Source organism: Anser anser, assembly GCF_964211835.1.
Source record: "Anser anser genome assembly, chromosome: 11".
NCBI classification, from domain to species: Eukaryota; Metazoa; Chordata; class Aves; order Anseriformes; family Anatidae; genus Anser; species Anser anser.
The window spans coordinates 2,626,168-2,648,406 of record NC_139732.1 but is presented as its reverse complement, the minus strand read 5'-3'; the positions used below and the strand labels follow the sequence as shown (position 1 = coordinate 2,648,406).

The 22,239-nt window shown below is 39.7% G+C and overlaps 2 protein-coding genes across 6 annotated transcripts in view; one reads left to right on the top strand and one right to left on the bottom strand.

Annotated features, from left to right (window-relative positions):
• The first annotated feature begins 394 nt into the window (after window positions 1-394).
• Window positions 395-7,592, top strand: PDCD5 (programmed cell death 5). The gene is made up of 6 exons (XM_083795025.1): window positions 395-536; window positions 1,432-1,472; window positions 2,244-2,305; window positions 5,780-5,871; window positions 6,108-6,179; window positions 6,572-7,592. Exons 1-6 carry the CDS (start codon window positions 471-473, stop codon window positions 6,614-6,616), a joined length of 378 nt encoding a protein of 125 aa, XP_083651151.1. The 5' UTR covers window positions 395-470; the 3' UTR covers window positions 6,617-7,592.
• Window positions 7,593-11,098: 3,506 nt separating this feature from the next.
• ANKRD27 (ankyrin repeat domain 27) overlaps window positions 11,099-22,239 on the bottom strand; it is a gene marked incomplete at its 5' end in the record, with an annotated part of 55,268 nt that continues 44,127 nt past the window's right edge. For 4 of the 5 annotated variants that reach the window (XM_083795001.1, XM_083795002.1, XM_083795000.1 and 1 more), the window contains 8 exons: window positions 11,099-12,832; window positions 14,597-14,669; window positions 15,066-15,147; window positions 16,441-16,549; window positions 17,426-17,587; window positions 18,177-18,296; window positions 19,346-19,543; window positions 21,272-21,394. In XM_083795001.1, the coding sequence (XP_083651127.1) occupies window positions 12,557-12,832; window positions 14,597-14,669; window positions 15,066-15,147; window positions 16,441-16,549; window positions 17,426-17,587; window positions 18,177-18,296; window positions 19,346-19,543; window positions 21,272-21,394 (1,143 nt within the window). In that variant the 3' untranslated portion in view covers window positions 11,099-12,556. Of the gene's footprint in view, window positions 12,833-14,596; window positions 14,670-15,065; window positions 15,148-16,440; window positions 16,550-17,425; window positions 17,588-18,176; window positions 18,297-19,345; window positions 19,544-21,271; window positions 21,395-22,239 lie in introns of those variants that run through there. The other variant, XR_014571277.1, reaches the window with a different exon arrangement.

Here is a 22,239-nt window from a genome sequence, read left to right as displayed (position 1 = left end):
GAAAAACGAGCTGTAATTTCCTACATGCTCTTCTCACGCCACCACCACTGCTACAGCTGCAGTCATGTTACAGAAACTGAACTGCATGCGGGTTCACCAGCCGGACAGGTCTCAAGGACATAAGCTCACTGACCAGGAGCTCGGGCAACGCTGCCCACGGCAACCTGCTGAAGGACCATCCCTCAGCCCAGCGGGAATTTTTTTTCCCCCGTGAGCTGCTCCGTCCAGCACGGAGCCTTCAATATCGGGACAAAGAACCATTTCGACGTGTGGGGGAGCGACGGGAGCAACCCCCGACAGAAAAAGACCCCCGTGAGGGCTCACAGCCCCCCGCACTACCACTCTTGCCGGGGCCGGGCGGCCTCCAGGGCGGCCCCACGCGGCTCCCCGGTCCCCCTCATCAAGCCCCGCGTTCGGCCGCGCATTGGCAGCGGTGGCGCAGGCGCAGGGCTTGGCGCCCGCCCTCAGCCATGGCGGACGAGGAGTTGGAGGCACTCCGGCAGCAGCGGCTGGCCGAGCTGCAGGCCAAGCACGGGGTAAGGCGTGGACGGGGGACCCCGCTCCCTGCCGCTGTGGGGTCTGTCCCACCGCTGCCATCAGCAAGGCGGGGACGGGCGCGGTGTACCCCTGAGTGAAAGCTCCGGGCCCGGGCCGGGTCAGGCGGCAGCGGCCTGACGGTCCCTGCGCTGCGGCCTCGAGGTGCTGGCGGCGGCCCCCGGCCGCCTGGTGCTGCTGCTGGGGGAGCAGGAGGTCTCTGAGGGGCGCTGCCCGCCCCGCCAGGCCCCGCACACAGTCTTTGCCCGCAGTCTTTGCCCGCCTTTGTCCCTGCCACCCGCAGCGGTGTGGGTCCCTGCCATCTGTCCTTTCAGTCACGTCTGTTTTGGGAGCTGAAGTGTCTCAGATTTCCCATTCCGCTCTCACGCTTTAAAGTGTCACCTGTAAAATTTGAGGTGCAGATGCAACGTTAGGTTCACTTTAATCTCATTATTACTTCTGAATAGTTACCTGCCAATTTAGTCCTGAAATCCTCTGATAGGATTGTGTTTTTTCTGCATTGATAAATGCAAAGCATTGCATTGCATTTCTCGATAGGTTGCTTTAAAGGATTTAATGTCTTTGTTTTCTGGACTTCAGGGAAGTTTATTGTCTTAGATTTAACCAGGAGGCCTTTTAATCTCCAAACCTAGAACAATCTGTGGCTAGACCCAGTAGCAGCAGTCACCAGACTAGTTTGCATTACTGCTTTGTGAGGAAAGCAACAACTAGTGTGGCACATGTATTTGCTAGGGCAGTAGATTTTTATTTTTAGGATCTAGTTTGTGGTCAGGCAGGTTTGGCTGATATTGATTTCTGCTAAAATACTTAAACTTGTTGTCGTGTGTGGAATGTCCTTGAATTATAATAGTATTTTATTCTGATCTCATTCTTTAGGATTCTTCTGCTGATCCGTCACAACAGGAAGCAAAACAGAGGTATAAATGGGAACTGTTGACTTTCGGTAGTGTCTTAAATCTAACAGTTTTGAATCTTTTCCTAACTTCTTTTTTAATATTGTGTTTCTTTGGAATACTTGTCTGAATTTTTTGATCTTGGAAAAACACCAGCAAAGAAACAGAAATGTGAGAGATTTAAGAAGGAAAAAAAAAAGTAAATTTTCATCTTTTCAAAGTAAAATTATATATTTAAAGAGCCAGACTTTTGTGAGAAGTTGAGGTGAGAGCGCACAGTCATGGCTTGTATTAACTGAAATACTGAAAGTAAAATTCCGGTTTTGTGAACACCTAGGCAAGTAAGTACATGAAGACTTACTGAAAACTGCTAAATAAATGATGAGGTTTAGTTCCATCTTGGAGTTGCACAGACTATTTGTTACTCGTGCTCTAACAGACTATCTTACGTGAAATTCTAGATGGAAATTAATTTAGAATCTTTACAGGGGGTAGCGTGGCTTTTGTTTTTCTAGCAGGATGTAATAATCAACTTTAATAAGGTGTAAGTAGTAAACTCCATCTCAATTTCTTGCAATAAGTTGTCAGCTATATAGTAACGTTATTGCTGATGTATGTACAGCTCTCCATGACAGAAAACGCTATAGAAGAAACCATATAAAATGTAGGGTTTGAAGGGACTTCAAAAAGTCACTTACATGAATGGAAAGTCTTCTGTAAATTTTATTGTATTGCGCGTATTATTTTAGGTGTTTGAAATCCCACTTTTAATGTGTAGCTAATTTTTTGTTACAGGGAAGCAGAAATAAGAAATACTATTTTAGCTCAAGTTCTCGATCAAGCAGCACGTGCGAGATGTAAGTATCCAAGTAACTTTCTAATAAAGACTTCTCACCTAATGTACTCAGTGCTGCTTAAATCAAGAACATACATGCCTGTATAGAGGCTAAAATAGAAAACATTGTTGAGGTGGAAACCGCTACAGCTTTTTAACTGGTGATACCAATGAAGGGGGTGGTTTACTGATTTCTGAATGACATTAATCCAATTTTTTTGAACTAATAGTAGGAACTGTGGTGATTCAAAATTAGTTAAGAACAAGTATTTAAAGAAAGAAATATGTAAAAAAATACAGCTTTTTTATCTTTGTCTTATATTGAAGAAGGGATTTGGTTTGACGGGGGAAGTGAGGGGAGCTAGAAGTGACAGAGAAAGGCTGGGGGAACTTGTCACTGCTGACACTGTTGAAGATAGTAGGGAAAAACCTCTGAGTTGTCCCATAGGATTGTCCAAGGGCTCCTCAGAGAAGGTAATGATCCCGTTACCCCATCCGGAATCTTCTTGCATCCCTCCAAGGGGTAACTGTGCCTGCTGCTTCCCTAAAGTGCCTGTATACCAATGCGCGGAGCATGGGAAATAAACAGGATGAGCTCGAGATCTGTGTTCAGTCGCAGGGCCGCGATCTCGTCGTGATCACAGAGACATGGTGGGACAGCTCGCATAACTGGAACGCTGTCATGGAGGGCTATGTCCTTTTTAGGAAAGACAGGCTGGGAAAGCGAGAGGGTGGGGTTGCCCCTTACGTGAGGGAGCAATTAGGGTATACCCAGCTCAGCCTGGGGGAGGGTGAAGGACAAGTGGATAGTGTGTGGGCGAGAATTAAGGGGTGGGCTGGTATGGGAGACACTGTTGTGGGTGTGTACTACAGGTCACCAGATCAGGAGGAGGAGGTCGATGAGGCCTTCTACAAGCAGCTGGTAGAAGCCTCACGATCCCAGGCGCTGGTTCTTATGGGGGACTTCAATTAACCAGACATCTGTTGGGTAAGCAACTCGGCCAGGCACGCACAGTCCAAATGGTTCCTACAATGTGTTGAAGATAATTTTCTGACGCAGGTGGTGGAGGAGCTGATGAGGGGGGGGTGCTTCTGGGCCTTGTCCTTACCAACAGGGATGGGCTTGTTAGGGATGTGAAGGTTGGGGGCAGCTTGGGATGCAGCGACCATGAGATGGTGGAGTTCAAGATGGAACTCGGTGGAAGAAGTAAGGCTAAAAGCAAGATTGCTGCCCTGGACTTTCGGAGAGCCAACTTTGACCTCTTCTGGGACCTGCTTGGGGGTATCTCATGGGCTAGGTTGCTAGAAGGCAAGGGTGCTTGTGAGAGCTGGGCTACGTTTAAACAGCACTTCTTCCAAGCTCAGGATCGGTGCATCCCTAAGAGTAGGAAATCGGGGAAGGGGGGCAGGAAACCTGTGTGGATGAGCAAGGAGCTCATCGACAAGATCAGAAGAGGAAGGTCTATGAAATGTGGAAAAAGGGTTGTCCACTTGGGAGGAGTATAGAAGTGTTGTCAGGGCCTGCAGGGACGCGACGAGGAAGGCTAAAGCCCACCTAGAAGTGAGGCTTGCAAAATAGATAAAGGACAATAAGAAGGTTTTAAGTATGTAAACAGTAAAAGGAAGACTAGGGATAATGTGGGTCCCTTGCTGAACGAGGGGGGTGTCCTGGTAATGGGAGACGCCGAGAAGGCGGAGATACTGAATGTTTTCTTTGCTTCAGTCTTTGCTTCAAGGACTCCCCCCCGGGACTCCTCAACCCTGGAGGGAGGAGAAAGGGTCTGGGAAATGGAGGGCTCCCCCCTGGTTGACGAGAGAGTGGTTTGGGAGCGTCTGAGTGGGCTCAACACACACAAATCCATGGGTCCCGATGAGATGCATCCACGTGTGCTAAGGGAGTTGGCAGAGGTGATTGCCGAACCACTCTCTATCATCTTTGAAAGGTCCTGGAGAACAGGAGAGGTGCCTGAAGAGTGGAGGATAGCCAGTGTCACTCCAGTCTTCAAGAAGGGCAAGAAGGAGGATCTGGGAAACTACAGGCCAGTCAGTCTCACCTCTGTCCCTGGAAAGGTGTTGGAACAGCTTGTTCTGGATGCCATCTCCAAGCAATTGGAAGAGAAGAACGTTATGAGGAGTAGTCAGCATGGATTCACCAAGGGGAAGTAGTGCTCGACCAACCTTGTTGCCTTCTATGATGGCATCACCAGCTGGGTAGATGGGGGAGAGCAGTGGATGTCATCTACCTTGACTTTAGCAAGGCTTTCGATACTGTCTCCCATGACATCCTGCTAGCAAAGCTGAGAAAGTGTGGGATAGAGGAGTGGACAGTAAGGTGGGTTGAGAACTGGCTGACTGGCCGAGCTCAGAGGGTGGTGATCGGCGGCGCAGAGTCTGACTGGAGACCTGTGACTAGCGGTGTTCCCCAGGGGTCGCTGCTGGGTCCGGTCTTGTTCAACATCTTCATCAACGACCTTGATGAGGGAACAGTGTCTGCCCTCAGCAAGTACGCCGATGACACAAAGCTGGGAGGAGTGGCTGACACGCCAGAAGGCTGTGCCGCCGTTCAGCGAGACCTGGACCTGCTGGAGAGATGGGCAGGAAGAAACCAAATGAGGTTTAATAAGAGCAAGTGTAGAGCCCTGCACCTGGGAAGGAACAACCGCACGTATCAGTACAGGCTGGGGGACGACCTGCTGGAGAGGACCTCTGAGGGGAAGGACCTGGGAGTCCTGGTGGACAACAGGTTGACCATGAGCCAGCAGTGTGCCCTGGTGGCCAAGAGGGCCAAGGGGATCCTGGCATGCATTGAAAGGAGCATGGCCAGCAGGTCAAGGGAGGTGATCTTCCCCCTCTATTCTGCCCTGGTCAGGCCTCACCTGGAGTACTGTGTCCAGTTCTGGGCTCCCCGGTACAAAAAAGACAGGGATCTCCTGGAAAGAGTCCAGCGGAGGGCCACAAAAATGATATGGGGCCTGGAGCATCTTCCCTATGAAGAAAGGCTGAGAGACCTGGGTCTGTTCAGCCTGGAGAAAAGACTGAGAGGGGATCTCATCAATGCGTATAAATACCTGAGGTGTGGGAGACAGAGGGATTTGGCCAACCTCTTTTCAGTGGTTTGTGGGGACAGGACAAGGGGTAATGGCCACAAGATGGAGCACAGGAAGTTCCGCACCAACATGAGAAAGAACTTCTTCACGGTGAGGGTGACGGAGCACTGGAACAGGCTGCCCAGGGAGGTTGTGGAGTCTCCTCCTCTGGAGATATTCAAGGCCTGTCTGGACACCTACCTGGGCAGCCTGCTCTAAGGAACCTGCTTTGGCAGGGGGGTTGGAGCCGATGATCTTTCAAGGTCCTTTCCAACCCCTACAATTCTGCGATTCTGTGATTTTGATTTATATTTCACTACCCTGGCATGAAGTCATAAGGACTTTTGTCACTCTTTAGTTACTAGTGAAGCTATTCAGGTATGATTGAATAGAGCCTGTTTTTATTGCAGTGAGCAATCTGGCACTTGTGAAACCAGACAAAGCAAAAGCAGTAGAGAATTACCTTATACAGATGGCAAGATATGGACAGCTACCTGGAAAGGTGAGTTATGGCTTTTTTTTTTTTAATTTTCTCACATACATTCATTTTCAAACCTAATTCCCTCAAAAATATTGAATGTTTTTAATATTTGCAAATTAACTGAAAAAAGGCAATTAAGAACTTCTGAAGGCTATTACAGAATTCTATCAAACAACTTTTACAAGAAGAGAAAGTGTAATTCAGTTTTTTTGTTACTAAACATCTCTCAGAATGTATTTATATTACTTCTTCCCTAGATAACAGAACAAGTTTTGATAGAAATACTTGAGAAAGCGAGTCAGCAAACAGAGAAGACAACAACAGTAAAGGTAACCTTCATTTCCTAAATATAATTTTAAATAGTTAAAAAGAGAGCAGAAAAACTGCATGTAGTATACCATTTCAGTTCAGCATAGAAGTGAACTTCTTATTTACCATCACTGCTACACACACCGATAAGTATTGGGATTATATTATAGAAGTCCTTCTCAATAATCTAATTTGCAGATATTAGCACTGGGATATTGGTGTTTTGTTGTGAGACAGACTGCTGTGCTTTTGTACTGTACCATTATGGCAGGTGGGGACTGGAAGGTTGTGATGGGGTGACTCTTCTGTTCCTTGTAATATATTAATTGTTAAGTGGGCAGAGTTTGAAAGGCTTGTTCTATGTTGGGCTTACTGTGACCCTTGTGTTTTCACTTTGTATATTTCATTTTAGTTCAACAGAAGGAAGGTATTGGATTCTGATGAAGAGGATGATTAATAAATACTACTGTTAGACTGTCTGCCAAGTAAATGGCCTGAAAAAGGGCAACAGTTGTCAGGCAGAACGGAAAACCTGAAAATGTTTACGTTTCTTTACTTTTTTTAATATAAATCTATATAAAGGCCAAACAAATGAACTTGTCTTGTAAAATACACCTGAGAAGGGAATTTTATAACTTAAACTTTTGTAGTATAAGAAGCCTGAGCAGTGTGGAGTTCCCCACTGCTTCATTAGCATGAACGTTTTGTTGCCCCTTACTCAGTGCGTAAGCTGTGCTTTCAGCACCTGCACACCCTTAACTTACTGTTATTGGACGTACCTTAACTTGTCCTCATGTTAAGTGTAAGGCTTGGAACAGCCAGTCCCTATAGGAGTTTAAAAGACTTAGCTCCAGAGTCTAAATTACAAACTGTTAGAAACAAGATTTCCTGAGCCCCTGAAGGAAGCCTCTCCAGCAACTCTCTGACTCTGAAGTCTTCACTGGAAATTTACAAAATAAAGTGAAAGTTTCAAAGTGGCGATTATTGGTATGTGGATCAGAGGGCATCTTATCAGGCAGTCTGTGTAAAATTGTTACCAACCCATAAATGAACTGTTTCCCTATGAAATTATCAAGCTATCTCAAAAAAAGCAAGTTAAAATTAACTGTGTAATATAGCACTGTTCAGGCACTTGTTATTGTATATTCTTAAAACTACCTCCATTTTGTGAAATGGCTGGAGTGTTTCCTAACTTAAAAAAAAAAAAAGGCAGTTTTCCTAAATTTTCTGCAACTCTGCATGCATAAAGTAAAACTTGTGCTGTACACTTGTTCAAAAATATGGTTATGGAAAGATGCTAGATAAATACTGTAATGTTGTGCTGATAAACACACTATTACCACAAAGCCCTTTTCTGACATTATTAAATAGAAACATGTATGATCTCAACTGCAGTGTTTTTTTTGGAATGGAATAAAATCCTTTCAAGTGAGCATTAGTGTGTGTGTTCTTCATCTTGTGCAAATGTGGTTAAAAAGTATTTAAACAGTTATTTTTGTCTGGTTTGGAGTAGACTAGTTGTTTTTTGTTTGTTTTTGTTTACAATGAGGCTTCCTTAACTTCAGTAATTTCATGGGTATATGCTAAATTACTTAGACTTTAAAATGACCCTTTATCAGTGAAGATTTTCAAGGTGTGGTCACAGATTGTTGAAAAGTTTTCTCTTTGGGTGTATCTTAAGTATCCATGTTTCATATTCCTATTCCCAAGTTTATTACATGCTACTTCATTAAGTTTTATTGCCTTGCTGTTCTTCTAAAAAGGCTGTTCTAGGATCTCAGTTACCAAAAACAGAAATAAACTGGACTGTACAGTAACATGCTTTGCAGACAAATCATAACAAGGTTATGAAGTTGATTTTAGCATGTTTATACTACAGATTGATGGGTGCTTCTAGGGGTGCTCCCTTCAAATCCTATTCCAGTTTAGCCTTTGATCATCATATCTCTGAATATTGTTTAATTGATAAGCTTGTTTAGGCATGTCAAAGGAATCTTGTAAACTATTTCGTTTACCTGAATCAGTTGTTAGGCATTATCTGGAACTGGTCAGTATGTAAGTCCTTTTTTATTCATAAACTATATGTCTAAAATGCTTGGAAATAAGCTTTATCCTAGACTTAACGTTGAAGTAAAAGCGAAGCAACGGCCTGGTCACTTAAATAGGTTTCGGGTTCAACAGGACAACTGTTTTGATACAGTAACAACAGAAAACACAAGTTAATTCCTGTGAATTTGAACTTTTTCTACAAAACTCTGAAGAAAAAAATGTATTTACATATTTGCTATATTAAAATACAGATTTTGTTAAAAGCTACCGTAGGCAATATGCACCGAGTTAGCATTAAGTTGCATTAGTAAGCTACTGTTGGTATGTGTGTAAATTTCTTTCATTTGCGGGGATAAAAGTTTTTCAAAGGTAAGTACTAGTTTAACAGGTGGCCAGTTCCTGTAAAATCTATCAGCAATACTTTTCCTAGCTAACCCATTTCCTTGTATTGGTATAGTTTTTGGCTTAACGTTTTACACTTGTGCATACTTTCAGTGGCATCTGTACTACCCACAAATGTAATAGTATCAAGTTGACGTGGAGATTTGTGGCACTTTAGAACACTGTTGTTCCTACATCCATGCTCAGTGACTGCTTATTGTGGATTAGTTCTCTGTTGTGTTTAGCACCATACAAAAGCGAGTTTAGAATGAATAGAACCTTAGGTCTTCCTGTAGTGGGTTTACGTGGCAAGGTTTTGGTAGCGGGGGGGGTTATAGGGGTGGCTTTTGTGAGAATATAGAAGCTGCCCCATGTTAGGTAAGGGCCCCCTGCTGACCAGAGCTGAGCCAATAAGTGATGTTGTTTGCGCCTCTGTGATAGCATATTTAAGACAGGGGAAAAAAAACACTACACCACACAGCAGCTGGGAGAGAGAGAGGATTGAGGAACAGCCTTGCAGGCACCAAGGTCAGTGAAGAAGGAGGGGGAGAGATGCTCCAGGCACCGGAGCAGAAGTCCCCTGTGGCCTGTGGTGAGGACTGTGGTGAAGCAGGCTGTCCCCCTGCAGCCCATGGAGTACCACGGTGGAGCAGGGTTCCACACTGCAGCCGGTGGAGGAGACCATGGTGGAGCAGGTGGACCTGCACTGACGGAGGCTGCGGCCTGTGGAAGACCCCTGCCGGAGCAGATTCCAGGCTGGACCTGTAGCCTGTGGAGAGGAGCCCACGCAGGAGCAGGTGAGCTGGCAGGTGAGCTGGCAGGAGCTGCTGCCCGTGGGGGACCCAGGTTGGAGCAGTTTGCTCCTGAGGGATGGACCCCCATGGTACGGACCCATACCTGGAGCAGTTCTTGAAGAGCTGCTGCCCGTGGGCAGCCCATGCCAGATCAGTTCACCAAGGACTGCATCCCATGGGAGGGACCCCACAGCACAGGGGACAAGAGAGATCGAGAAGGAGCAGCAGAGAAGAAGCGCTATAGACTGACCATAACCCCCATTCCCCTGTTCCCCTGCACTGTTCAGGGGGAGGAGGTGGAAGAGGGTAGATGGGGAGGAAGGTGCTTTTGCTTTCTTTGTTTCTCGCTTCTCTAGCTTGATATTAATAGGCAATAAATCTTACTATCTCCCTATGCTGAGTCTTGTTTTGCCTGTCACAATAATTACTGTGCAATCTCCTCCTTCTTATTTCAACCCTTGAGCCCTTTTCATCGTATTTTCTCCCCGTTCCTCTTTGAGGAGGGGGAGTGAGAGCGCGGTTGTGGTGGAGCTCAGCCACCCACCCCAGTAAAACCACCACACTTCCTCAAGTAGGTAGTTGCAGGAGTATCCCTGTATAGCAGGTAGATGCGTACTTGTCTAATCAGACTAAATTTTAAGAGTAAAATTAATTAAATAATTATATAGTCATTCATATCAAGTTATTGCAGCTATTTCATTGCTTGCAGAGTACAACAAAACATTTTATGCTTCAAAGATAAGAATAATTTAACGTCTTGCTTTTCATAATCTATTGCAGTTAAAAGTTGTTTTTAATAGAAGGAAAAAAAGTGTAAGTAAATTCAGAGTTCACATCCTCTGATACTTACCTCTCACGCTTTTCAAAGTTATTTAATAACCTATCTAACAAAGTCATTCAAAAGCTCCTCAACCACACTAGCATTATTAGGGACTAAGAAAACAGACTTGACACTGAACTTACTGTCACTGTGCTGACTCATAGTTAGAGCAGTATAATCTGTACTTAGTAGCATACTGGAGCATAGTCTCACCGGTATTAAAAAGCTGTTAAGTTGATTTTTCTTATCCCTATTGTGAGGAAATCTCGATACAAGAATCATTTAGGTAAAAGATAGTGTAATTAAGATGAACTAAATTCTCAATACTTAGTTTGGAAATCAGATAAATAAAAGTTTAAGTAAAATTTAGAAGTATTATCTACGTTATTTCAAAAACAGCATTGCCTGGCTTTAAGGTAATAATTCTTGTTTTTATTATAGGTAAGGATAAGTGACTTACTCTAAGACATCAGGAAGAAAAGTCTCATCTCATCTCTTTTTCCTCTTGCTCTTTTGGTTTGCCATAGCTGAACATCGATCCTACCATTTTCTTTTTGTTAATGGGAATGTGGAGCAGGAGAAGAAAGTTTTAAGTGAAAATGTTCAGTTTTACTAACAATTCTGCATTGTGCACCTCTATACCTTAAATCCAAAACCATACAACCTTGTAGCAGTAACTATATATCCATTAACTAGTTGTAATACTATTACCTACTAGAAATCTATGAATGTAGGGAGAGGGAAGAAAGTACTATTGAACTTGAGAGTAAATTCCAACAGATTCCTCAATTTACACAGAGATGTGAGGTGAACTCTTCAACTGTCCACAAAAACAAATGGAAGTAAATCTGCATAAAAGATTCAATGTTTTAAATAAGCACTCAAAGAAAACAGTGTTTTGAAGTATTATTTTACTAGCTTTTTCTTTCCATCTTTTGGCACAAATCCAAGGCACATTAGAAAAATCAGATAAACTCATAAATTATTAGAAAAATAAACACATGACCTTCAAACTCCAAGTGTCCATATGTGCACTTAATGCACATTTTATCTCTTCAATTAAAAAGTTATTTGAAAAAAATCACCGGTATGTCCTCCAGCTTTGTACTTTGCCAGGCAGTTTACAGATATTACAGCTAAAAGGAACAGAATTATTCATACAAATATTTTATGAAATAAAATGCAGGCTGGATGTGATGAGCCAAGAATGAAGAATACTGCACTTAGAAACCTGTCTTGTGCGATTTACACATTCTCCTCCCTTAATCAAACAGTAGAAAATGAAGTCCAAATCCAAGCAGTCATCTCAGTTGCTTAGGAGCTTTCGATTCTTCAGTCTACACCTCTAGGAATGGTGTAATACCTGACCTATTCCAACAAGTGCGTACTGATATGAGAGGTACCTTTCAGAAATAGAAGTCTACCTGTTTAAGAAACAGTCCAGAACAGGTTTTTACGCAGCAGTTTTGTCTGAAGATGTTATCCAGGTTCAGAATCATGAATATTTGTGCATCTTTTTGAATGAATTGCTTTAGAGGAAGAAGAAAAAAAAAGTGTGTCCTTATACGTGCTTGCTTCTGCACATTTTCTAATTAGGCTGTGAACAGTGAATCTAAAGTTCAGGTTTGCAAGAGTTCTCTACTTTTCTCCACTGTCTTGGCTCTTAAAAAGAACTTCATCTTGCAGATCCAATACAGGGGAGCATTACAAAGAAATTAGCAAGGATTAGTTCCCTTCACATTAATAGCATGTATAAATGTCTAACACGGTGTCACAGATGTTACAGACTACTGTTTTCCCAGCTACTGAAATATACAGAAATATATACTATAATGGTTTGTAATATTACAATAAAAATAGAGACGTTTCATTTACCTCTGGCAATAAATAGCTTGTTATCCAATATATCTTTATATATATAAATATCTATATATTTATATATATTTATCCGATGTAGTGGTAAAACCTGAAAATGCAAAAATTATTTAAAGACTTCTAAAAACAAAGGGGGTGGCTGAAAAATACAATACAAGAATTGGTTTGTTTTACCGTTACATATAGTTTTTTTTAGTAAGTGCTAAGTAGAATAGGAAAGTAATTTTGTTGTCTGCCTCTCAGTACTTCCCTGTCGAGATCAGTAATGATCTGTCTGTGTATTTACCTCCAACATTAACAGAGGATTCAGTCTTCAAAAGTGCTAGGAACATTCTGTTTCTGTTGAAGAGTCATCCTTGTGTTCTGTTCTGAAGGCATAGCTGCAATCGTCACTGAATTCTTTGATATACAGCAAAGGGATATAGAAATTAACACCACCTAGTTCCTCAGCTTTTGACACCAAGTTTGCGCTTCCTTGTCAGTGTTTGGAAAGCAAGTCATCACAACAGTCTCTTGATTGTGAAATACTTGGATTTCTAGGGCTGGATAAACTATTGTCGTTGACATTCTCTGCTGAAAGCGGTACGTTAACAGTGTGTCTTCGGTGCATTAATTTACTCCTCTGAGGAGCTTCTAGCATGTCATCATGTTTCACAAACTCAGCACTGCATCCTGTGTCAATCATCTTAACTTTGCTCTGGTCCAGCGTTTCAACAGATTTTAACTTGGTTTTGTCAAAGCTTTTAATAGCTAACTGTGAGAACAGAAAAATGGTACATTAAAAGCATTGTCTAGTTTCTTCATTACAAAAATGTAAGTGAACATAGTGTTTCTTGAATGTAATTATCACATTAATTTCATGGTATTCTCAACAGTGAGAACACAGCCAAGGATTAGAAATAGCATACTCTGTAGGACAGATACTATCTTCAGTCTAGATGTGAGGAAGCAAGATGAGAAGAGACCAACCTGCCCCAGGCTACACATAAATCAGTACCAGAACTGAAAAGATAATCGAGGCATTTCACTGCATTATGCTAGTATGATCCCTAACTCTTCTGAATAGCTTTTATAATACGGGTCTCAAGGTACTGTAACAGCCATTTCTCTTAACATTAAGAAATAAGTAAGCAGCAATACAGACAGGACACTGCAGAACCGTGTACAAAAGCCAAACTGTCTGCTTCCAGATCCTGTCTGTCAGGGAAGACACCCCTCTACTGCCTCTTAAAGACTCTTTTTGGTTATTACAACTATTCTCATCTTCCGTTTCCATAATTGCTCCTAATTTTTCCTTTTCAAAGATGATGGCCTTCCTTGATTACTGGTCACTTTGCAAATGCTAACTAAGATTTAAAAAAAACAATAAGATGCCAAGTATGCTAATGACAGGTTTTCTAAGATAAGAATTAAAGGCAGAAATTATGATACCCTTTTACTGAAATAATGACAACATTTTTGAAAAAGTTTCAGAAGGACATTATGTATGACTAAAACTAACAATTCAGACCTGTATGGCTCGTAAATTCAGAGAGCCGTGACAGTCACACATAGTAAAAGTGCTACATATCAGTTGCATATTAGTTTTTTGACACCTGCTGTATTTGCATGACATACTGCCTTCAGTGATCCACAACTATAAAATTTAAATGCCATGTTTAATTAAGTAGTGGGATATTATCATTAATACTAGAAAGAACAAGTAAAATATTCAATTTTTATAACATTAATTTGGCATTCCCGAGGTTCTTTGCAAATGTTAAATCTCATAAGGGATCCATGAAATAGAACAGTATTCCGTTTCATAGATAGAGATGAGAGGCAGAGACTGCATTTCTAAGGCTATAATCAATCTAAGAATGGGCAGCTACTGAACTAACGTAGTAGACAACTGCTTACTTTGAACAGATTTTTTTCTTGATTTAGTGTGCTGAAATCGGTAAGCAAAATTTCCAGTCAGAGTCACAGCCAGTGTAAAGAGGAGGGAGTACATGCTCTAGGGGGAGGGCAGCATCCAGCAGTTACTACATCCAACCATAGATGAATTAATCACACGATATAGTTGTGATACAGCTGACATTGCAACATGTAGCTTGCTATTTCCCTTGCAAACACTCTCCTCCTAGAAGCAGATTTATCATACAAACCCCAATTTTAATTAACTGAAAGTTTTCTGCCCTGTCAATAGCACCTCTGCTTGGCTACAGCTATTCTCACAAGATGCCATTTTTCAAGCATTGGTACATCCTAGATTTTGCTGGACAAGAAAGAGAAAACAAGACAAAGAGATGAAGCCTGCAATAAGATACTTAATAGGTTTAAAAGGAAGAATAAGAACCTTCAGAGATGGTAGAGAAGCACCACTGAAGTTCAGACAAGGATAGAACATTAGCTTTTTAGCAAATAGGACAGAACTTTCAGAATTCTCTGACCACCACTAGTAAAGTTATACGTATCTACATTAATAGCAGATAAAACAAGTATTATACAAATAATTCAAGTAAGTGTTTCCTCTTACCTGATACAATAATTGATAGTCAAAACTGGGGACACTTTTGTCTCTTGTTATTGTTCTCCGTAAATGTTTCCCTCTAAAACACATTAAAAAAAATAAATTTATCTTCATAAAGAAACATACCTCAAGTCTTTTCACAAGTCTTGATCACTGAAAATCCACAAGGTGGCACTGTCTCAACATAGAAGGGCTACAACAATTTTTTTCTGCAAAATGACAGCCTGCTACTATTCCGTGTTTTATCGCAGAATATACATTGAAATTTAAAAAGATCATAGCAAAACCCAACCTCTGAGTGAAGCACTAAGAAGGTATTTTTAAAACAGTCTGGCTCAGAAACTCCTGATTTATAGTACACCAAGTAACAATGCAAAAACAATTTTAAATACATTTGCAAGTACTCCTTCACGGGCCAGGTTTTCCCCTCCCTCAAGTACAATAAATGTACTTCCAAGGAAGCTTCTATACTTACTTGTTAAATCTGTTAATTGATTGGACCAGTTGATGTTGTCTGCTTAAGGGATCATCGGCTTTCTCACATGGCTTAGAATTCACTAGGGATTGAAAAGAACAAGTAGATAAAATTACAGGCACACAAGATTTTTTTTTAAAGATCAGTTCTGAATGAAAAGTGATATCTACTGACATTTGATTTAAACTTTTACGGTAAAACTATAATAGTAGTAACTTGAATCAGTCACCATTTCTCTTTGGAAACTTCAAAGTATTTTATGTTCTGGGACAAAGCATTCTTGATCAGATTATCATGACTGGCCAAGCTTCTGAAGACCCTATATAATTCTGGACTTTCAAGAATCTTAATTCCAATTTTTACAAACCTGAAGTAACTAACACACACGTGCTACTCCACCTCTTCATCAATATTACTTAGTCATGCTTTCTACTGGTCTTTTTAAAGCTATTCCCATACTATCTGAAAGGACTGTTTCAGTCTTTGGCATCAGCATACAGTGATAAATTTTAACAAAATATTTACATTCTTTCCTCAGGAAGCAGACAACAGTTATTATGAAAAGTCTAACTAAAACTTGTGGATGCTGAAATGAGCACTACTTCTCCTTATTTTCCCTACTTCCTGGTCACACAGCCTCATTCCCTTCTTTCCACAGTTGTGGTGGCAGCAGACCCTTTGCTATGCTGAGTTATCCAGCTCAGCTCAAAAGTTGTTACATCTCTTGCCCCACGTTAGTGAATTATATCAGCTGGGAAATCCTCTGAGAAACTTCTGAGGCAGCGTAAGGAAGCAGTGAATAAAGAGAACCAGAAGCTGAGGGAGGGAGGGAAGAGGTGATGATGGACCAGGAGTAACACCATTTCTCTTCTAAGTGAGCCATTGCATCAGCTCAGCTGTGCTGTCAAACTAGTACCGTGTGTCTCAACATATTTGCTTAGACTGCACTATATATGCTGCCATTTATAGAAATACCTTCTTTTGCAAATCTTGCTTGTTGGCCTAGAAAGCTTTGTAGCTCTTAATTTCTGTCCCATAACCTGAGAGACAGTAACAAATTGAAGTATCACTCCCTAATCTGTTTTAGCGCAATAGAAATGGTAACTCCAGGTGATCTAATCTGTTTTACTTTGCACTGAAATGGACAAGAATTACATGGTTAAATGCTTTTGTATGTAAAATTCCACCCACCATGCACCAAACAAGTGAAAATTGAGTTTGTGGAAGCAAGTCTGCTGAGTTTAGTTATAGTATTTTAGGTGTTCCAGTAATAAATATGAAAAATAGTTTGTTTTCGTTAATGGTATGTAAATCATATTGCCACATATGAATTCCTAAATCTTGCTATTCATACCAGTGGAAATTGGACATGTACCTTTTTTTCTTATCTTGATAGTAGCATTCTGCTCATATTCCTTTTCTCTCTCTGCTGATGTAGGTACATAGCTTGGTGCTGTTTCCAGCAACTTAATGATATTTGAATTCTTAATTTGAAATTTTTCACCAGTATTAAAAAAAAAAAAAGGAATAAAAAGTACAATTTAGGATTCTAGTCTATGCAGAGCATGTTAACTGCCAAAATGAATTTAACAAACACAAAAGTACCTCTTTATAAATACGAACTTTAAATTGTATCAGTCTGACTAGGGACAAAACCAGTGTTCTCTAAGCTGCGCTGTGCCGGAATGCTTTTGTAGTCCTGGATTACTATTTTAAATTACACTATTTACAACTAAGATATTTATGATTAAATTATAATACACATACTGAAATTGATGCAATACAGAATTCTGCAGCCATTATGCTACACCTCAGAAGCTACTTAATGTATAAAGATAGGGATCATGCATCAAGTCATTTAAAGAGTGAAATAACGCTGTATAATCTAGTATTGCAGAACGTCTTTTTTTTTTTTCAACATCAGAGTTGTTGATGGTCAGATAAAAGGTATCAAAAAGCACAAAGGAAGAAACACAGTAGGTAGAACAAGAAGATTGCTGGCAATGTTACTGATGAGAACAAGGTGTTCATTTTCCTATAGCCCACGCATCTCTTCTGCTCACTTTGCCACTGCTGGCATGGATTTTAATGTCATTTTCATACACATATGTGCTTTCACTCTTTCTACACTCATCTTTCTTGTCTAGGATAATTTATTTTAGAAACACAACAAGTATATTGTACATAGGGCAACAAACAGACATCTTAGTCTTTATGTCATACAACTGTTAAATACAGAAGTCTTGGCTAATGATGGGCTGAAAATGTTGTGACAAACAGTTATATTTGTTTTCTTTCTTATATTATGCCTATGGAACCTGAAGAAAATCAAACCTTGGAAACAAACTTTCTGTACTCACCGGCTCAGCACAGTCTGCAGGGGTACAGTTCCTTTCATTCCTTATGTGCGTCATGGCACCATTCTGAAGCAGCAAGTCTACCAGGGCTTCGTTCTTGGCTATAACTGCCTCGTGCAGTGCTGTATTTCCTTTGGCATTAGAAAGGTTAACAGAAACTCCATGCTGGACAGCAAAATAAAATAGAAGTTATAAAGAAAGAGCAGCATAAAATGGAGATAGCATATTATTATTCTGTTTCTCTCCCCTTTCAGTTTCCATGCATCAATGAGAACAATACAACAGCAGCCTTGTGGCTGTATGCAAAAACAGAAAGCATATGCTAGCAATCACCAGCTGAACAATAAGCCACCTGGTCATATTATTTCCTTCTCTCTCACAGCCACAATTTCATGGATAAGCTCATTTCATTTTTTGCATGTATCTACTATATATTCCAAGTTTAAAAGAGATCAAAAAAAAATCACACAATGCAAAAAACCCTATGCAATATAGTCCTAAGCAAGAAAACCTGCCATCTGCCACAGAGAAGTTCCATAAAAGCAGTTAGCTGTACAATAGCAAAGTAATATTCATCTAATCAAAAGCTATGAATGGAGGGGGTTGATGGAAGTGACAAGAACAAATACTCTCCATTTTTTTCTGAGTAGTTTTGATGGAGAAATGCTTAAAAATATACTAATCCCGAGTACTACATAAGCACAGATATCACATACAAAAATACTATTTTGAACATTGTTTTCAGTGATCTTACCTGTAACAACAAGGCAGTAGTCTCGTACTGACCATTCAAGCATGCATAAATTAAAGGAGTATTTCCATATATATCCTTTTTATTTTGTTTAGCATTGTAATCCATCAGACACTTTACCACCTGTTGGAAGAAGTAACAACTTTTTAATTTAAGATCTAACCACGATCATGCAGTGAAAGTCCCTCCCACTTGTCTTTAAATATATATAGTTATTTTTTAACTTAGAATGAAAAAAGAGATGGAAAAAAAAAAGATTGGAGAAAAATCTCACCTTTGCCAAACAGAGGGTAAACATAAGCATCTATTACTATCATACCAGTTTTCACATTTTAGCTCATACTTAAAAAAAAAAAAAGGCAAGTTGAAGAAAGGCTAGAAAATAAAAAATACAACAACAAAAAATAAATTAATATTCATTAACCTACAAGTTTGTGTTGTATTCTTGTTTCCTTCTTGCTTCTGTAGTGTTTTGTCTCCCCATGAGCTTCACGATTCTCACTATTTTTACTCCTTGCATTTCTCAGCTCCTTACTCTTAAGCCACGTTTTGTGCATTTTCCTACTTCCAGTCTCCTATCTGCACCTGCTTTTTCCTGGTTGGTATTCTTCCTATCTCATGTACTTCCTTTCCTGTACTAATATCCTGCTCTCAATAGCTCATGCTTCTCCTTCATTGCTATTGCCTCCCTGACCTCAAGTTAGGGATGAGGTTATCAGCTACCCTAAGAGCTCACTTGTCCCATAATCTACTAAACGAGTTACCTTATTGAAAATATAGTAAATATTTAACAGCGTGGCAAACTGAAATTTCTAAGTCTATAGCATCAACAGATGCATACATATCCTCCTTGAACAGGAAGAAGAAAGGAAGGGAAAAAGAAAACATACAGAAAGATTCAGCTGCACAATGTATGTTTAAATGTTTGATTTAAGATGGTACCATTATTGGCAGCAAAATGGTATTTTATACCATTAAGATAAAATGGTTGCCTACTGAAACTGCTTCATTGGAAAGAGCCTGACAGAAGATTTTAGAAATGAAAACGAAAAAGCAAACATTGAATGAATTTTAACTGGTACTGGGTTAGTCTTGTTCCTAATTTAACAAAACAGCTTTTTGCTGGTGGTTAAATGTTAAATAGCTTTTATTTAAAGAAGAGGCTCAATTACCTGGAAGTGACCCTTCTGGCAGGCTAAGTGAAGAGGAACTGCATGTTTAGCATTCTTGGCACTGACACTGGCTCCATGTTTCAACAAGAGAGCGACAAGTTCAGAGTGTCCATGCAGTGCAGCCATATGCAGTGGTGTAAAACCATCTTGGTTTGAAACATTTACACCAAGTCCTTTACTACGGATCCTTGCAAATTTCTGTTGAGGAAAATATACAACAAAACTATATAATTAATCATGTTACTTATATAATAATACTTATAATAATATATAATATGTTATAATATATTATAAATATAAATATTTATAAAAATAAATAAAATAAATAAATAAAAATAAATAAAATTTATAAATAAATAAAAATAATAATAAATAATAAATAATAATATAAATAAAATAAATAAATAAAAAATATAAAATTTTATATTAAAATAATATGTTACTTATATAATAATACTTATATAGAAATTCCAGTCAAAGTATTTATGTTATTAAAAAGGGGCTAAAGCTGTGCAGGTTGAGATGGAAGTAAAATGCACATTTATTTTTTTAATGTAAAACTATAGCTGTTAGGATGCTGTTACATATGGAGAGTTGGTGTTAATATTATGAGTTATGTTTCATAAACAGACCCTCATGCTCTTGCAGAAAGACACTATGCACCTACTTGACTGCTACATGAAGTTCTAGGTAATACAGACAAAAACTGAAAATAAAATCAATTTTAGTCATATGGAAGTAACATTGGCCCAGAGCACAGACACCCCTGGGGAGTAAAGATGAGAAAACTACCTGGAACACAGCTTACACAGTACAGAAAATCTATTTTCAACTGCTCTCAAAAACTGTGTGGGTGCCTAATGTTCACAGTACTAGATAATCCTTCATTCTGCCTGTCCTCAGCATTCTTTTCAAATGTGTGCCTAACCAGATCAGTTAATAAGTTCCTTCTGCTTTTCATTCAGTAGGCAAGTAAATTCCACTGCAAGTGCTATTCCTTCCCCTGATACCAGTAAAACTTCAGTCTCAGGATCAGGCATCTTTATCACCTGACCTCTGTACTCAGAAGTGCAAGGACACAGGCTGTCAGAGAATAAACTACTGTGGGCATGTGAAGCATTTAAGGACAACTAGCATCCTCTTACCCTGCACAAATTAAATGTAAGGTAGCAGTGAGGAATTTAGAAAAACTTAATCCTTTTTTTTTTCCTGAAAATTTATACTTCAGTTTATTTTGCAATGACTTAGCCAGTTATGTACACCTTAAAAGATAGCAATTCTTCCTGACTGAAGGGCAAGTAACTGGTTACTTCCAAGAAGCTTGAATCATTCCTTATTTTTAAAATGTGTATTTTAAAACCTGTTTTTCCTCTACACTCCACGATAAATAAAGAAAAGGAACTCTTTGCAATTTTATTTAATCTCTGAAGAATTTTTGGATACATCTTGTATGAAAGATCGTGCAATTAAAACAAGGTTTTATCAATGTTACATCGATTATAGGATTAGTAAATATTCCTTGCTAAACTGATTACTAACAGATAAGTAGATACTCCGACAGTTAGCAACATAAACTATAAGAGGACCAGAAGAAACTGAGGCTCAGGAAAGTATAGTTCCCATTTATTCAAAGGTGCTCAAACCTTAATGGCAGGAGTCCACGTATTCTAAAAGCAAACTGCGAAGTTTTTTCACTCCATTAGATTATCAAGCAAGCCTTTGAACACTTAATCCTGTGCCCAAACTTTTCCACAGTTTAGTTAAAAAGAGAAAATTTAATATCATCAGGTGAACTCTGCTTTGGTCTGTACATATTTTATTACTTTTTGGACAGAGATAATGGGTAATATGAATGCTGTTTCTCTAGAGCTAGAAGTTAAATTATATGAACACAAATTATTCTTTTTATAGAATGAATATTCCAACCTTTTGTGCTGGCCCACATTTTGAGCACTGGCACAATGGATGGCAGAATTCTGGTTTTGATGTACCGACTGTGTCATCTTCATCTTCCAAGTCTTCCTCCATCCATTCCAATAGATAACGTACCTGGTATAAAAAGCAAGTCTTTCTTTATAGAGCCCAAAGGTTCCACAGCCTGATAAATCTGCATATCAGCATCTTACACAAGCAAGATTTACAACCATGTACTTGTGAATAACTCAGGAAGACTATATATCTATTTCCTGGCATCATCTCCCCAAGGACAAATTTAAAAAATCAAATGTTATTGTTGACAAAGCAGCTAGAAAGTTCACCAAGTATAGCAGTGAAGTAAATTATAAATGACTTCCTGCTGCCTAATCAAGACTTCAGTGTTCACCTCTGCTCAAACCCTCCAAATCCTTTCAGCTGAGATGACGATTAGACCAAGATTTGTGTCAGCTCACATCAACATGAATTTTGTTTCATCTTTTGCTTTAACAAACATGAGAAGTGACAAGGATAATGATATTTACTGAATATCCAAACTTTGCAAGGGGACTGACTTTTCTTAGGCCTGTAACTTCGCAGGAGCTTGACAGTTTTACTTCTTCTTCAATGTATATTGCCTCCTTTTTAAGAGAGAGGCCCTTCAGTGAAGCTAGTTTTAGGATTCAGAGCATTCCTATGCTATCTTCCAGCAGCGATGCTTACTGCATTTCATTCTGACCTTAAATTCTATGCAACAACAAAAAAAAAAAAAAGGAAATACATTTTTACACTGAAATTCATTAATCCACTGTAAACTAAAGACATCTCAGAATTAGTAGTGACTGTATTAAGACTCCATTATTGCACCATCTGACCATGTTACGCCCGACACCAATCTAGTGTATCATTCTGGGTTTGTACTACGCTCAGTGAGGCAAGACTCTTCAACAGCCACTTTCCCCTCCTGTCACAACTCAGTA